This window comes from Xiphias gladius, chromosome 15 (assembly GCF_016859285.1).
Source record: "Xiphias gladius isolate SHS-SW01 ecotype Sanya breed wild chromosome 15, ASM1685928v1, whole genome shotgun sequence".
In the NCBI taxonomy this organism is placed as follows: domain Eukaryota; kingdom Metazoa; phylum Chordata; class Actinopteri; order Istiophoriformes; family Xiphiidae; genus Xiphias; species Xiphias gladius.
The window spans coordinates 22,138,026-22,156,522 of record NC_053414.1 but is presented as its reverse complement, the minus strand read 5'-3'; the positions used below and the strand labels follow the sequence as shown (position 1 = coordinate 22,156,522).

General features: G+C 38.1%; 1 protein-coding gene across 1 annotated transcript; it reads right to left on the bottom strand.

Annotated features, from left to right (window-relative positions):
- Positions 1–11,215: 11,215 nt before the first annotated feature.
- Positions 11,216–14,872, bottom strand: LOC120800574 (galactosylceramide sulfotransferase-like). Its single transcript, XM_040146772.1, has 2 exons — positions 14,341–14,872; positions 11,216–12,798 (listed from the first exon to the last, which is right to left on the bottom strand). The coding sequence occupies exons 1-2, from the start codon at positions 14,466–14,468 to the stop codon at positions 11,652–11,654; spliced, it is 1,275 nt and encodes a 424-aa protein (XP_040002706.1). The 5' UTR covers positions 14,469–14,872; the 3' UTR covers positions 11,216–11,651.
- Between the last annotated feature and the right edge of the window lie 3,625 nt (positions 14,873–18,497).

Genomic DNA, 18,497 nt, shown 5'->3' with positions numbered 1-18,497 from the left:
ATTATTTATTTCTCTTATAAATAGATGGCATATCCCTGCTGTATCCTGTGTTTACTTTTATCTATCACATGAGCAGTTTAGATATTTCAAAAGAGATACATATTTCAGACTAATTAATATACACCGATCATCACAACATTAAAACCAGTTACCGGTTTTAGTGTTGTGGCTGAGTAGTCTATATACTATATAGAGTATATAACTATATAATAACCATAAAAGCCATAAAAACAGAAAGCAGACTCACCAGATTTTATTGTGGCACACCCTAGGAACTTCTAAAAGTGTGTGTGTGTGTTAAGGTATCTAAGATAGAGCATCTGTTAGTGTTTGTATCTGAGGGCAGTTGAGGTTGAGTGTCTGCATCAACTCAGATTTTTGTGTGTGCTTGAGAGAGTTGGTGTTTCAGAGTGCTCTGAGAGAGATTTTCTTTTTTTCCACACACGGGTTTGTGTTGAAAGGTTAGGTGTGTGTGTGCCCTTTATGATCAGCAGCTGTGTTGAGTGGCTGATAGATGGAAGTGAACATCTCCATCATGGCTGAGGGGTTTTGTGCATTGAGATTCATTGTTATTAAATATTACTGCTCACGCTTATTGATTCCACACAAATCACAAGTGTAGAAAAAGCACATTACCTGCTGACGTAACACATACCAGACCTGCAGTGATGCAAATGTAAAAACAACAGGTAAAATGTAAAAATATAAAGTGATTGTGTTTGTATTTAAATGTCCTTATCTCGTCTAAGTACAAATAATCACATGCCAACCTTCAGGTTGTGTTTTTGCAAAGTGTCCTCATAAACCTTTGTAAAATTTATTCTGTGCGTTTGTGTGTGTATCAGTGTGCTGACTAGCCATCTGCCATCCTCTGTTCTATATAATGGTCTATTCATGTCAAACAGCTGGCGGCCACACTGACCTCCGTGTATTCTCTCTCTATCTGTCTGTCTGCTGTTCTTGTCTCGGTCTGATTATTCAGGTCCCCCACTGTTTGTGGAATCCCTGGGATATCACAGATACCTTTAGCGGTTTTTCAGACTGGGACAGTCAGATACTGTTGTAGGTTCTTTGGGAAGTTTTCGAGAATATATGAGGGGTCATGCTTTTTCAGTCCAACTGTAGGGGAAACATGACGTTAGAAAATATTGTACCTCCCATGATGTAAGTGAATCAGTTACATTAATTACGTTCCCGGGTCAGTTTTGACAAGTATGACAGAAACTCTACACTTGAAAACTTGGGAAAAGCCGTGGTGATCGCTCTACAAATTAAACCAAAAGGACCATGCAGTTTCTGTTCTTTTTTAGCCAGATCTAGAACATCAAAATACAAGAAGTATAAATAACTCATATATGTACAGTAGACCCTGCCATCTCATTGAACAGAGCTTAGTGATCTTGTCAATCTGCATATGAATAATAGTATAATAGAGTTAATAGAGTTTTTATTTCGTTGTGTTGTTGTTGTGTCTCTCAGTCTCATCGTGCTGTTTGTTATATGTGTTTGTAGCCAACTGAAAGACAAAGAAAGCTAAATTAAGCAATGTATGGATGACTGGTGTAACATCAGTGTTGTGCTTGATGCAGGAATGAGTGGAGGATGATGTGGGAATGTTGCACTGTGCAAAGAAAAAAAATTTAAAAACCCCAAACACAGAACAGACCCAAACAATAGTGGGAGAGAGCAATAGGGCTAACTTACACCATTTTATATATTGTAGCAAGTGGACCAAATTCTTCTGATGATCCTTATCTCCGGTCTCCAGGTCCCTGCAGGGAGAGCCTGGGAGGGGAAGGAAGGAGGAAAGCCTGTAGACAGAAGGGTCATTAAAGTGTGTTTGTGTGCATACAGGTTGTAAAAAAAAATGAACAATGCACTGTTTTTGCTGAGTTCTGTGTTGCCCTTCTGGACCAAATCTAATCCTGAATGGTATCTTTGTACAGACTTTATCTTTGATTTAAAAATAAATGTTATTACTGTTGATAATATCGTTAGTTTTCATGACAAAAAGGAAGGTTTATGGGTGTTTTGGTGATGTTAAAGTATCAAGTTAAAAATCAAAATGGATTATTAATAAACAAGGAGACAATAGAGAATGCTTTGTTTGAAAGAGAATCTACCTTTCCATGGTTATCTCTGTTTCTCAGATCATTTGACTGTGTTACTCTGTCTGTAGAACTATATATTTATGTCTCTCTCTATGTGCTGTGTTTGGCTCCTGTCTCTTCCACCATTAATCTACAATCTACCTGTCAACCTTCAGCCATTTGAGGCTTCTCATGTCTGTGTTTGGAGAGAGGTAATGCCGTGCTGTTGTGTTTGTCCAATTACACTCTCTCTCTCTCTCTCTCCCTCTCGCTCTCTCTCTCTTTCTCTTTATCTCTCTCTCTGTGGGTGTGTGTGTGTTTTCTGTCTCTCTCGCCCCAGCATCTGGTATAGTTGTCCCATATTTTTCTTTCTCTCTTTCTGCTGCCATGGTTGTTTTCTCCTGTCAGGGCTTCTGTTTGACTCTGCTGATTAAGCAACACCTTCTGTACCATGCAAGTTATTCATGCGCACACACACACACACACACACACACACACACACACACACACACACACACACACACACACACACACACACACACACACACACACACACACACACACACACACAGCATTCCCATAGCCACTCACCCTAACCCTAACCTAACCCTAACTCTAACCTGAACCCTTAAAAACAGACTCGTAACTGTCAAACAGCCTTCGAAATTTGTGAGATCCAACAGCATTTTGGTCCCCACAGTGCTGTCGGACCCCACAAATACAGTGGGCTCTCGGTTTTCTGACCCCACAAATATAGTAAAAGAACAATCTGTGTACACACAGATTATTGCGGCGAAGCTCTAGTGTAGTTCCCAAAGGAGAACCCGTGGCTATTTTGGGCAGTGTGGAGGACTTAATACTGAGTGAGAGAGAGGTTTTATAGAAAAGGGATTGAATAACATAGGCGATCCTCTCTGGACTGAAGGAGAGCCAGGATTATTGCTGGTATGCTCATTGGCATGATTACATGGCAATGACAAATCAGAAGTTTAACGGACTAGTTCAACACCTTGGGTAATACACTTATTCAGTTTCTACAGAAATTTTGTTGTCAAATATGATACCACTCCCATGTCTGTTCACACATTTGTAGTCGCAGGCAGCAGGCAGTTATCTTAAAAACTGGAAGCGTGGGACAAAAAGGTTAGCCCAGCTCAGTCTGAAGGTCAAAGAAATGACCAGTGCCTATAGAGCTCACTAGTTAACATGTTTTATCTTGTTTTTGTAACCTGTACAAAAATGTGCTGTACAAAGTGTAAAAATTACAATGAACACATTCAGATTTAATCTGCTCAACCAACTCTCGGCATGGAAATGAATAAGTGTATTTCCCAAAATGTTGCTCCTTTACTTTAAAGTTGGTTGGATGAGATTATACCACAAAGCAGTGCTTTGCTTGTGAACATGTAACTTTCGGGAAGGAAAAATTAAATTCAATAGTTCATTAAAAATTCAATAGTTCAAAGTCCTCATTCCTGGTTCCAGTTGCCTTAAGAGCTCCACTGGTAATCATTATGGAGACACTGTCCAACTGTCAGAACCACATAATTCAGTTTTATTGTTGCCCGTGCTTTTGCAAAATAATATCTTTCAGCAGCTCCTGCCATGCTGATGCAAAAGGAGCTTTAATTTTGACCAGAAGCGCATCGTACAGCTGGATCTATTATTGGACAGTGGGTAAAATGAGAAACAATTTATCTCTGAGATGAAAGCAAGCTCTTGCAATGAGAACTCTGCAAAGGTGCTCACATGCACAAAGGCAAAGGTATATGAGTTTTATGCAAGTGACCTTGAAGGCATCTCAAAAGCGCAGGAAGATGAAAGGAAGATGAGATGAAGAAAATGATGGAGAGCAGCAGGGGAGAAGAGGCGGAGACCCTGAGCCCAGCGAAGGGAGATACCAAAGGATAAACAAATCAGGTCAAAAAAGAGACACAAAAGAGTGACAGAAGAAAGCATGAGTAATTGAGCAGAGACAAGAGCAGATGTGTATAGAATAGGTGAGAAGGGAGGAAAGAAAGAGGGGACAGTGAAACAGCACAGCTGCCCCAGTCAAAAACAGATGAGCCTCTTTTTCATTCCCCCTCATGCTGCTCCCGCCGCATCCACGTGAGAGAGGAGGGGAAGCAGGGAGGAGGCAAGGGAGGAGGATCAGGACTGCTCAACACCACTGCATGGCAATCCTGCCCCATCCCTTGGCCAAATATCCAGCTTTGCCAGTTGGCTGAAGATTTAGTTGTACATTTTCATTTTCTTAAAGGCAAGAGAAAGAAATAAGCCATAGGAGATGAAAAAATATAATTTATCAGTATTATTACTATAATTATTAGGAGTAATACTTTACCACCATTTGAAAATTTAGAATAGACTAAATTCATTTAACATGTAACTGATAATGGGATTGGAGAAAACGTATATATGTCTCTCGTAATTTTTTATATCGTATATTACAGTATAATATACATTGCCTAAAAAAGAAGGGAGAAAATCATTTAAGAATAAATAAATAAATAAATATTCACGCCTTCAGGTTTTAGTAGCAAAATGACACAGTTACAAGGGTTGCAGATGTTCACATGAACACACACAAATGCACATACACAGATACACACACAAACACACGTGCTTGGGCTCAGGGTTTTATTGAGAATCAGATTAAGCTGGTTTTGGTGATTTTCAGGTCTAATGAGTTGGGGATAGAAATAAATCTGTTATGTGATGGTTCGGGCCGGGGAACGGGGAAATCACCTACAGTATTCCATCATAATTTCGTTAGCCATGTTCAGTCTCAATAAAACCTGGGGGGATCATTCACCCTGGTGCTGAATCAATTCACGTTATGTACTAAATGAGGTTGTGGATGTGAATACCTATTTAAGAATGCGTCCCAGAGTGAATCCACATGTTTTTCTCACTGGAAATAAAACTTTTACAGAAAGCAGTAGTTTTAAAATGACTCATAACCTCAGTAGTCATGCAAGCAGTTATTTTGTGGGAGTAGGCCTTTGCTTCACGGAAATGGTTGATGTCTCATTTTAAAATTTTTTAAGACCAGCCCCAGAGGAGAAGAGTGTTTCTGAACATTTAAGAAATCCTTAACTTCTCTAGGTATTCAGCCCAGACGTGAATCAGAAAGTATTGGGAAACCACAGATACTTCTTAAAAAGAAACGTGTTGCTGTCAGCTGCTTCTTTCTTCTTTCTTTCTTATGTATGTGAGACAGAGACACTCGTATGGGATTTTTCCCATATGAGTGCTATCAATATGCAGTGTTGAAAGAAATGCCGTCATCAGCAGTGGTCATCAGTAGTACCTGTTTTACAAAAGGCAACTAAAGAAACATCAATTGCATTTCATTCCTTTTACCACGTTGTGTGACCAGTCTTTCTGTGTGCCCTCAAAATAAGCTTTTATTTACATATAAGACAAAAAAAGAAAAAAATACTAATTTCACAGCTTGTTGTCTTTTACTTTTTACTGTAAATTCTGAATTTGGTCATTAATAAATATATTAATCTTTTGCTTTTTCTTATGACTTTTATATTAAAAAAACACTACATTCTTTGAGTTCTATTTTTTTGACAATATTTAATAATTAATTATACTTTGTGTGATATAACCCTTTTTTAAAATGTTATTTAAATTTGAAGTTAATTTCCAACTCCGGTCCTGTAAATGTGGATTCCTCCTCAAAAGTCTTTTGCAGAAAAATGAAGATGTTTTTTTACGTCACCTGATGACGATGATGATTCAGTGTTTCATTTTGTTACATGAACATACCTCAGTGGTATGTGAATATATACCTGCCCAGTTAAAATATCCATTCAAACTAATCAAGCCTTCTGACAAATCCTTCCTAATGCATATTAACTTTTTTCGAGAAATTCCTTGAATTTTTCTTGTTCTAGTCGGTCTATTCTGCATTATTTTAAGATATTTACACTCTTGTTTTATGCAAAATTCATGAAAGAAATGAAACTTAATTTTAAACAAGTGAACCAGGACTGGCCAGGCTAATTTGAAGGATCTCTTACAGAGCACTTTTCTCCGGCTCCTCTTGTATCTCACCTCCTCTACTTCCCTCTCCTCACTCTGCCCTTTTAACAGCATCTTATTCCCGGTAATGTGGTGCTGGCATTGTTTCCCATCAGCGCTGTTTATGCAAGGCCACCGTATCGTCGTCTAATCTGGTCTGTCTGAGCCATTTCAGTCTCAGAAGGGCATTATGTCCTCTCTCTGTGAAGGACAATGTTACAGTGCAAGTGTGTTTCAAACTGTGCATGTGTTTTAGTGTGTGTTCTTCTATGTAAGCCAGCATTCTGTGAGAATTGTATTTTATTCGTGGGTGTACACAAGTATGTACGTGTGTGTGCATGCCAGTGTCCATGGTTGTTACAGAATCACATTTTTCCAAAGTCTCCATGTAGGTCTGCAACTGTGGCGTGACTCATCCTCTTCTCCTTGGTAGGCAGCAGCAGTAATGCTGGACTCCAGTGCCATCTACTGTACTACTTATGGAAAAGCACTTTTACAATAGTCCAGTGTATGAGGGGGCAATTGTTATTAAAAGGCCACTGGATCGGTATACGGGAAAAAGTGGCTGTGTTATGCTTTTCCCATTAATTAATACCACTCTGATGTTTTTTCGGGATCGTTAGTTTCTTTAGTGGAAACCCTGAGCTGACATCAATAGAAAATTGTGGTTCTGCTGGGTCTAACCTAGTGGAAGGTTAAATGATGCATGATGGAGTTGAAAAAAGTTGACAGAATGACCCAAAATTACAGAAATATTTGATCTCTTAGAATAGTACTCAACAGATATAATCGTTTTAAAACCATGCATTCTTCACCACGTCAAAACCTGGTGCCTACATTACCAACAATGCACTGTAACTGCTGACAGTTCAGAGATCAAGTGACATCACCCAAGGCAACTTCTCAGACTTCATGCAGCTCCCTCTGGAACCACAAAAGGCTCTGTACAACTTATTTCACATGTGCAGTAGAACTCATCAAGACCTGACAACAGACTTTGATGTGTAAAATTGGTGGAATTTCCCTTTGAACTCTTGGTTGACATATTTGGTGTGTTTTAAAATTTCATGATCCCCCAGTAAAACTTATTTTGAACAATGCTTGGTAACCCTGCTGGAGTTTCTGACTGTAAAACGGACTGTGCAGCAGGTCCCACAATGTTTAAGAGGATAAGGAAAACAAATGTGTTATAAACACAGAGTCTCCAGTGTATTAGATCCATCTGCAATCTAATGCAATCCTGCAGAAGTCCATCATCTTTGTGAAGCCTTTAATGCTCAGTTCATGTTGACACAGAGGTGTTAATTCACACATTGCCAACAATAACTTTACATTAGAAGATTCAAAAAGATTGCAAGGATATTGGCGGTAAAATACAGCACTTTCAGTTACATCACCTATGGAAAGGGAAATTAATAAGTTTCCTCTAAGCTCTTGTTAATAGATGGCATTCAGTCTTTTATCCCTTTGAGCACTCTTTTACCTCTTGAATTTCTGTTTGAAAAACACATACCTAAATTCAATCAGTAATAAGTTTACAAATGTAAGGCCAAATTGAACAACCTCGGACGCTATGGACACTTGGGAGAATTCCGAAATAAAACAAGTCTCCCTGTCCCTGTCACCAGGCCAGAGTGAGATTTGAAAAACTCCAACAAAAATTAAAATTGGTTAAGTCACATCTGAAGTTAAAATTTTCTTTTTGAAGTGCAAACTCACAATGGACTTTTCTCCGTTGGGCTGCCATATTTGCATGGCCTCCTCATGAATGCTTCCAGATTCGACAGAGTGACCTCCCTCGATGCAGATCTCCACCATCTCTGCATTCCTCCTCCTGAGCTCTGCGACATCCTCTGCCATACGCTCTCTTCCATAAGCCTCCACGTTGTCCCAGAAGGTCTGGTTAAAATGTTTGTAAAGCTTCCAGTCAATGCCGTTCCACTGCAAGGCCTTTGCCCTCAGTTCTGGGCTCAGATTAGATACAGTGGATTCCTTACGTGAGTTGAGTTTGAAGAAGAGGAGGTCATCCATCTGCCAGCAGAGGGTGTCCTTGAGCAGGATGAGTGATTCCTCAAAGTGCTCCATTAGCATGACCAAATGAATACGCTCAGCAATGAACCTGATGCTCTCCTCTACATGGACACATGCACATCTACAGTACAACATCTTCAAACAAGTCAGTCAATATATTAGATACAAATGCAAGTACTCTCTTCTTTTTTGCCATTGCAGAACAGGCAACAACTTGATAAATAGTGACAATAAAATAACTAACTAACTAAATAAAAGATGATTGTTAAATACTCTGAAAATCAGTGTATGACCACAAAGAATCAATAAGATTAATTTGACCGTGAATTGCTCTGGGGCAATTGCAGTTTTTTGACTTTGGTAAAATCTGGACTTTAAGTCTTTAATTGATCATTTATAACACCTTTTCCTATATGGTGCATGACATAAAAATCCTTTTATAATCTTTATGGGCCATTTTTTGAAAGTCTTCACATTTCTATCATGTATGGTGTTTGAGAAAAGCTGATATGAAGCTGCTCCAGCTAAAGATTTTCCTTTTGAAGTGCACAATTGGACAGACTTCACTCCAACAGCTAACTCTATAAAATGCATGCGAAACAAAAAGTGTAGATAGTGAATTGAAAAGGACCATAATATTGATCCTCGGGGAATACCTTTTGTCATTTGAGATTGAACACTGCCTATTATTGCACTTAGATGTACTTAGTATGAAGTGCATTTTAAACCATTGGCAGACAGGTGGCAACCAAGAGCTTAATCCAGCAAAAACTATGAGTTTTTTTTTAATATCAGATTTTTAGGAGACCTCTGTAAAAATGGCAGCACAAAGTTTTCTCTTGTCTAGTATAGATACAGTTTCATTAATGACCAAAGAAATGTCAGTAAATGCAATATAGCCAATCTTGAAACCAGACTGACGAGTCTTTAAATAGAACACAACATCAATCGATCATTTGCAAGGGGCTGTCAATGATCAACTGACACTGTACAACTTCTGCCAAGTAAACACAGGTTGTAGATGGGCTGATCGTTATTTAGATCAGTTATGTCTTTGCTTTTATGCAGGAGAAAAACATGAATGGTCGACAATTTAGGGGGTTTTCAGGTAAAATTATCAAGGTCATAAACATGTAACAACAATCTGGTGTACAAATAATGAAAAAACTGGCTCTAATGCATCTTCGCCTGTTGTTTTCTTATCATCAGCAGTGAAAAGGAAGTTAGTGTCTACTTGCAAAGTAAAGAATTGGAGAGTAAAAAAAGGCTCATTGTGTTGACTATAACAAGAGTTAACACTGATTGTGGGGAGGAGCTCTGGTAACGGCTGGGTCAGAGTTATCAGCATATTCTTTTTTTGCTTAGAGTAAGGAAATTTTACCCAAAATCTCCACAGCAAGCTAACTTTCGCCTTCTTACGGCTCAGCAGTGAAACTAACAGCCTGACAATAGAGGTGTTTGCTTTACCGCAAGCTTGCAGTCTGCGTGTGTCTGTGTTGATGTGCACGTATCCAACCTAAAACAATTCAAATTCTGGGTCTTGGACTCTCGAAAAAGGAGAAAGGAGCCGTTTTAGAGAAATATTATGGTAAATGTGCGCATAAAGGCACACCCAGCCACAAAGTATATTACCCTCAAAAGTATTGCCAGCCTCATATAAATAGCGCAGCAGAGCACACTTACTCATCACAGATACCACAGATCAAAAAACCAGCGACCTTCTGGCCACAAGCCTACTTTTCTAATCGTCAGGTCAGTGCTGCTCCCCCTCTTCCTTTGTGTTGTAAATTGTTCTCCACAATACCTGAATTCTTTCATCATATGCCCATTGATAACGTAGGCATTACACAAAACAATAATTAGCATTCTCTAATCTCAAAGAATATAACTTGTTATAGTGACTGAGGAGTGTTTCTAGGTAGCCTGGTACGAGTGAAAAACACGGCAAATTATTTTATAGTGGGAATTTACAACTGCTATTAAGGGGAGTAAAAACTGTGTTGGCGGACTTCTGAAGACAGCTCCAAAGATCAGGTGAAAAGATGAAGAAGACAGAAAGGCGTTCTTTGTTGCAAAGGGAATTTTTAAATACTGTATCTACTTTTAAAATGGATCTACTGAAACTGATTATTTTATTCAATATGCAACACAGCATAGATTGTGCAGCTCTTTTTAGGGAATTTTTTTTTGAAGGTAGTTAGTTATAATCTTCTTACTTTTGTGTTATCGTCCATTTTCAGGATTTTTTTCTTTTTTCTTTTTATAGTTTTGCTGTTTTACTAATGCATTAATTATAAGTAAGAACTGTGATTTTTTTTTTTTTTTTTTTTTTTTTAGAATTTACTACTGTCCAAATTTCCCATTTTCCTGTTAGTCAGAGTCTAAATCTAGTGTGAACGATTCTAGTGGGGAACAACAGGCTTATTCATATTCTCAGCAGCCATGTTTACGGACAGTGACATTATTGATTTTACTTGAAAAGCAGCCAAATGTCCCTCACCCACTTTGCAAAATTCAGAAGTTTTATAGAGTCACTATGGTAGCCTATGAAAAATATTACCCTCCACTATCTAAAGGAGTAGATAAGGCATTTGGATTCTGTTTCTTTATATAAATACCTCAGCTGATGGTGCCTTAAGAAGCAGCCATGTAATGAATGTAGTTTGACACTGTATATGGTACAGGCTGACATCCCTCTAAAAGAAAACCTACCAAAACACACTTTACCTTTATAGGTATACACTCAACTAAAACTTTCTATTTAAAGTGAGGTCAAACCAACACATTTTGAGAAGACTAAAGAAATGACAGTGTGAGGTTCTTTTTTTCTTCCTTTTTTTTTTTTTGGTAAAGTACAAGATAGCATAAAAGGAGATTAAGGTTCCCTGACACGGAGGCTGCGTGCATATCATATAATACAACCATTTAATTACAGACACAGATGTGGATAGGATTAGTTTTTTTTTTACATATTCAAATGAAATGAGTTATAAACTGTTTTGATGCATATATTACATTGTAATGTAACACATGCACACAGCAGCTACCAAAAGAACAAAAAAAAAGAGTTAAAATACACATTGCTAGCAGATGGCGCAAGTGTGAAAACTGCAGATGCAATTACTTTCCTTGCCTGTAGATGGTGAACATCTTCATATGTGCACCTGCAGCTCTAAACTGCAGCTGCTGTTATTGTTCAATTTGCCACAGGTTGGACAGGAATGGGCTTAGAACTACTTTCACTGTGGCTCTGCAACTGGATGATATTGGCTGGGCCTGGTTACATTTTCTGTACATCTTGATATTCTCAGCTGGACTAAAACAAATACACTACATAGGAGGTAATATATGATTACTTGTTATGTCGGACAATAAAAATAGTGGCATGGTAATTTAGAGCAAAAAGAAATACATTCTGAAAACATCACTCTTTAACATATTCACTTTTCAGGCATTCTCTCCAAAGCTCTTTCGGATTTTGTCTCACGTGTCTTATCACCAGTTAATAATATTCCTCACATATCGCCACAGCTTAGTGAGCCACAGGTTAACCCCCAAGTCTGTCAGATATTGCATTTCTGGGGTTAACATCTTTCGGCACAACTCCTGATAGGCTTTGTCTATATTTTTATTCAAGTTGTATCCCACGATAGACTTTTCTCCGATGGGCTGCCATGGCTGCATGGCCTCCTCATGAATGCTTCCAGATTCGACAGAGTGACCTCCCTCGATGCAGATCTCCACCATCTCTGCATTCCTCCTCCTGAGCTCTGCGACATCCTCTGCCATACGCTCTCTTCCATAAGCCTCCACGTTGTCCCAGAAGGTCTGGTTAAAATGTTTGTAAAGCTTCCAGTCAATGCCGTTCCACTGCAAGGCCTTTGCCCTCAGTTCTGGGCTCAGATTAGATACAGTGGATTCCTTACGTGAGTTGAGCTTGAAGAAGAGGAGGTCATCCATCTGCCAGCAGAGGGTGTCCTTGAGCAGGATGAGTGATTCCTCAAAGTGCTCCATTAGCATGACCAAGTGAAAACGCTCAGCAATGAACCTGATGCTCTCCTCTACACGGGGGTCATCTGGATCCAGGGTGTTGTCCTGCCCAAAGTCAAAGAAGAGCAGGTTCTTCAGGTAGAAGGAGTTAAATCCATTTGGGCTGAAGTAGAGGTTGGGATCCCGCAGGAACCCGGCCATCTTATCTTCACCTGGTATACTCCAGGTGAGAGGAACAATGTGACCAAAATAATGGAAGGACGACTCAAAGAGATCTGCAGGATTTCGCAGAATCGTGATGTATAAAGTGTCTCTAGGCAGCACTTTGGCCACCTCAGGTGCATTGAAACGCATGTGGTTGCACATGATGTTAAAACACATTCCAGATTTGTGGCCTCGAACGTGCGTGTGCTGAAAAGGTGAGGGGTAGAAGAAATCGTTTCGGCTGTTGGGGAAGGCAAACTTGAGTTTGTGCTTCTCTCCAAAGCGGAGCAGGATGTTGAGGACAGTGCTGCTTGCAGTTTTATGGGTCTTCATAAACATGATGTCCACTTTAGGAACACAGATGTTATTGTCTTGCTGTGAGCCATTTGTGTTTGACTGGTTGCTGTGCTGGTCTGGTTGGGGAACACAGGAGTGAGGCACTGGAAGCCTAGAAAAAAGTTAGCATGTGGAAATTATTTATCAATTTAACATAACAAATTTCCATTCTACGTTGAAAACTATTATGTAATGTGTACTGGTTTTTTTGCAGATATGGTGAGCTGATACAGGTCTTTGCATGCGACAACATTTTTTGTCTTTTGACTATTTTCCAAGTTTACAGTGTTTTCCAGAACTGTACTCTGTGAATATTGAAAGCCTCAAGCCATATAAGACAAGAAAAGGGTCAAAAAGACAATTAATTCCGGGATTTACTTACACATCGCTGTAATTTACAGAGCGTTAAAGGGGTAAGTCATCAACAAAATGACAAATTTGTCATTATCCTCATGTCAACACCAATAAACAGATGCAGGTGAAAACATAACCTCCATGGCAGAGGCAATAAGATTCATTGACCGTGGATTGCTCTGGGGCAATTGCAGTTTCGTGGCTTGGTTAAAATCTGGACTTTGAGTCTTGAGTTGATCATTTGTAAAACCTTTACCTATATGGTGCATGAGATAAAAATCCTTTTTATAATCTTGTGGGGCCATTTTTTGAAAGTCCTATGAATGGTGTTTCAGAAAAAGCTGAGATGAAGCTGTGTAAGTTAACTCAATGTGTGTTATATTGCAAACAGAGTTCACCAGCACTCAAAATATGAGGCTGAGTATATATCATACTTATATAGCTATAATTAAGATTTTTGGGTCAGCTGTTCTTTCAGGTAAGGTGATCCCCATAAATCTGGGGATACTGGGTCTATAAATAATCAATTGAACAAAGGATAAAAAATCTAGCCAATGGTGATCAATTCATTTTCAGATCAGACCTTATAGACTATTTTTTAAAGGTAGCAGTGTAAGTGAGGAACCTTCCTCATATGAACAATGGATGATGTTAAAGAAAGTTCAGACAGAGACTAATGTTCTAGTGCTAAATGAAAGTGCAGCGTGGGAGTCATGAAATTCATTTCAAGTAAATACACTGAATTCTATTTTGATGAACATTCAAAAGGATTGCACTTATTGTAATACAAGTGAATGGATTGGTTCAAGGCCCACACAGTTTGTAAATAAACCCCTAATAAGTGAGGCACAGACACTTTGAGGTGAACATCTCATTTGCAGGAGCCAGAAGTCTGTTAGGACCACGTATGCACTTAGTGTTGTCTATAGATAAGGATTATACATGAGTATAATTAGGTTGTAAAGTGCTAAAATTAGAAACTAAGGTCTATAGGTTATAGATTAAAGGACAAGAGGTTGATGCCGATATGAGATGATTAACAAACTGTTCAAAACAAGGTAGTTTGCAGTGTCTGTTATTTCTTTCTAGATTTTTATCTCTGCAGATATTCTGCGTCTGCAGACCGGACAGCACTTAGGGTAAAGCCTTATTTTACTGGAGCCTTTATCTTCCCAATAAATATATTTTCTAACATTTTCAGCTGCTGTTATTGTTATTGTTATTATTGTTATTGGGACTGTCATACTATTTTAAGACATTTTTCTGTAAAACTTAATGTAATGCCGTGAGAGATTCTTACTCTGGTGTACTGAAGTTGATCTGCAGTGTAGAAAGACAGTAGAGCAGACTCATACTGATGAGGACGCAAGCCACAGTGACGCGTTTGACCATGAGCTGCCACCACTGCCTCTGTTGATTTTGGAGCATGGTGACAAAGAACTGAAAAGGATCACCTCACGAGAAGGGGAAGAATGAAAAGACAAAGGGAAGGACAAACACTATTTTTGTTACATTTCCCTTAATAAATAACACAGCATTATTAAAACTTCTGTTTTTAATTATGGAAAGAGTTCCGGTACCAGGTCAATCAAGCCTCATAACTGCCTGAATAATAACCAAAACAGACTCCAAATTCAAAAAAAAGAATAATCTTCACATTAAAAGGGTAAATGTAAATGCAAGTTTCACTCATTCGTTCTTAAAACGAATAACGAAATATAGGGGAAAACATGATCCAGGTGGAAAAGTCTTTGCTGGTTGGCATAAAAATGATAAAATACATATAAAAAAAATGGGTCCAATTCATTGAAAGGAGCCGCCAACGAGAGCTACGAAGACAAAGAAAGGCACCACAGTAAAAACTTGTTTGTGAAATTTCAAATAATTACATATATTTTGTTTTCATTTTCTCTGTATTATTAGTCTTGCTACTTTTAGTCATTCTTCACTTCAAATAAACAAATTAAAAATAATTATCGGTTAAATCAAGTCATAAAGAATATCTTTGAACTTGAAACTAGGGAGAAAAGATGATTTCAACTTTTTTCACAGCAACAAATGCCTATATGGGAAACATTTCTTCAAGCTTTTATTTTTAGAATGTAGCGTTTGAGACTAAGGGTAATTATCAGATACTTTTTTTTTTTTTTAATGAACTAAGGAAGTTCTGTGACAGTTAAATAAAAAAGACATTTAAAACCCTCCCATCAGACTTAGTTGCAAGTTTTAATAATGCTACAGTACAAATTTGTGAATACAGAGAGAAATTTAAACTGAAATGGCTTTAATCATGTTTAATGCAATGATATAGTTTGCTACACTTATTTTAATAATACCAATGAGACACACTTTATTCGTATGTTATGGCTATATTCACCTAGTGAAAGATGATACAAACAATAAATATCATTAATTTTCCATTTTAAAATGCTGTTATAATGAGCACAAGGAAGACATCTGTTGAAGAGCAGTTGATGACCTCTCCCATCGGCTTATTTGCATCTTTGAGATACTTTCTCTTTGGGGAATTACATTTGCAAAATAAATGTTTTTAGCCAGCAACTGCACATTCAAAAAACATGGGTAGTTTATTTCGTTCTTTCCTTTTATTTATTTTGTTACTAAGCTGTACTGGTCACATTTGCTGCCATGGCTTTGCCCTGCTCTTTCCAGAGGAGACACACAAATACATTATCTTTCAACTTTTTTGTTATAGAGAACTGCACAGTCTATTGCATTGGCTATTTTCTGTTAATTTGAACTGACTAAAGATAATAAATACATTGTGAATTTCTCACATATTCATTGATTTATTGAGTATTTCACTCTGTTTACTTTTAATTTTTATGACTTTGTTCAAGAACATAAAACACAAAACGTGGACTTGCGTGCGAAAAGTCTGAAGAATAACTGTGCTGAGAAAATGTTATTATTATTTTAAATCAACAGATGAAATTGAAAACATCACATTAGATTTGGAAAGGAAAAGCGTAAACCTACCATTTAAGTGGCATGTCAGTCGCTGGGCAGTCTCATAGAATTTCTTCCTGCAATGGCTGGTAATTGATAACTTACCTTTTTATTGCCTTGTTTATACTCTGACCTCAAACTTTGTCATCTCCCCAGTAACCAAATCCGATGGGATATAAAAGTCCTTCCTGGTATCAGGTTCTGTGTGTCCCAGATGTGGAGGAGGAAAGCAAAAAAACGGCAAGGTGCAAGCATCCCAGCTGTTGTGCTCCAATACAGTATCCTTTCCTCTGGTTCAAGAGTATTTTCCGAAACCAAGGGGGGGTCGATGAGTTGATGGGTCGATGATTTATTCTCAGTCACTTCTTGGTACACAAGTGTCAATATTCACCTCCACGAAACGCACGGGAAATACACAGCTAAGAAAGGTAGAAGACTCCTGCTTTAAAAATTGTGACAAACAAGGTTCAGCTCAGTGCAAAATCTCCTTAGACTACTTCTGCATGTTTGAATATAACGTAATTGATACAACGGAAGAGAAAAACTTCCACACACCAGAGTCTGTGTATTTAATTACATTCATAAGCTTTCCGTCACGGTTCTTCTGGCATTCAGGGCAAAAAGAATGCAGGATCGCTCAGGTGTATATGCATTGCTGCCCCACTGCAAAACATCTGTGTATCCTCGACAAGATCACACTCAAGAGCATTATAGTCCCATTATATGACATCAGATTGACCATAAATATCACATTTTCCCCTTTATGTGTATGTTGTGGTTATCTAATATTCATTTATTTGGCTTTTAAAAACTACTACAGAGAGGAAATTTATGTTTGATTTGGGCTCCAGTAAATGTGAGACTGTTGGTCGTTATATGATTTCCTCTTTTTTGTTTGACTTTGGTCTACAAGTATCAGCCACTGTCAGTGAGCTCACTAGAAAAATGGTCAATTCAGTTTTACTGCAGATGCTTATATTATATGGTAATTTTTAAAAAAGTGCTTTGAACAATACAGCACTTCCAAATACTGTTTCTCCTTTGTGAATAAATGGCATGGGGTATATATATATATATATATATTTTTTTTTAATACAACAGAGAAGACCTTTTTCATCTATTGTGTTATTGTTCAATGTGTTCAGCAGATGTGTGGCTGGTGGGTAACAGTGACCTCTAATGAAGTAAATGAGTAATAACATGGTCATGGTTGTACCGAGCATGGATTTCTGAGGCACAGGAATTTTAACATAAAGAGCTATGGAAAAGGCTGAGATGGAAGAATAGGGTCAGGTCTACAGAGCACAATCCTGTAAAATTGGTAAATTCAGCAAGATATACTCAGATTGATGGTTTAAGATGGTATACGTGGTGAAATGATGACAACACATGCGACTTTCTTTTGCTCAAAATCTGAAGTCTGAACTCCATTACCGAGCCAAACGTTGGGGGGTTGGGGAATTTGTTTGAGTGACATTGTCACTTTGAGGTTTCCTCAAAGTCCCATTGTGAAAGCACTGCTGCTCGTTAGACAGCGGTAAAATAATGTTGTTTTCAAGGCTTGTTGATCTGTAAATGTGAAAAACCAGATATCCTGAAAAAAAAAAACCCAACCCCTCTGATCTTGAAAACACATTGCTGGATAATTAAGAGCTTAAAAAACAAATATGTGGCAGGCAAGACCTGTTTTACAACCACAATTATTCTTTAATTTTCAGAAATAATATAAAGAAGATGATTATACCACTGGTCTGTAAATTACATTCACTTTTATTTGATCTAAAACTCTAAAAAGAAGAACATTTCTTACAAAAAACATTCATCTGCGGTAATGAATTCATATAGCAATTCTGTGGCTAAGGAGACCCCGACTGCAGACACTGGCAAAGCTTACATGAATTTATCATGTTTTATTGGTATTTCACAACTGCCAGTGAACTAATTCCAAGGATGAAAACAGCATGTGTCAGTGCTTCATCTGATGGATGCATAAAATTGGAAACATGCACACACTGTGTTATACATTAGTCATCAGTGTCAGTCACCATGAAACTGTCAGCACATTACTGTATAAATGGATATTGTTACACTGTGTTTGTCCAGAGATTGGCTGTCACTTGTTCGTTAATCAGAGCAAAGCAGCCACCGTACCAATACACATCTGTAGTCAACACTACGCTGTATATTGTGAGCCATAAGAGTTTGAATTGATCATATACAACCTTTTAGACAGTGACCTTCCTTTATGGCGGCGTCACACTCAGCCCAATTAACTCGTGACATTATGGAGAGAATCAAACACTGTTACCAGCTTTTTGTTTGAAATTTGAATTTCTGTATGGAGAGGGGGTTATGTATCATTTACTGTATACATCCGCCAACTCTTGTCCAGATTTGCATCGAAGAGAATGAGCTGGTGATCTGTGGACGCAGATAAACGCGCAGGCGCTGTTGCGGCTGTTTGGCAATGAAAAAGAAAGCTTTAGG

What these genes read in the sequence shown, in the direction of transcription:
- LOC120800574 (XM_040146772.1), bottom strand. Translation starts at nt 14,468, where the DNA reads ATGCTCCAAAATCAACAGAGGCAGTGGTGGCAGCTCATGGTCAAACGC. An exon ending in ATCAACTTCAGTACACCAGA is followed by an intron (nt 12,799 to 14,340) that starts GTAAGAATCTCT and finishes ACTTTTTTCTAG; the next exon opens with GCTTCCAGTGCCTCACTCCT.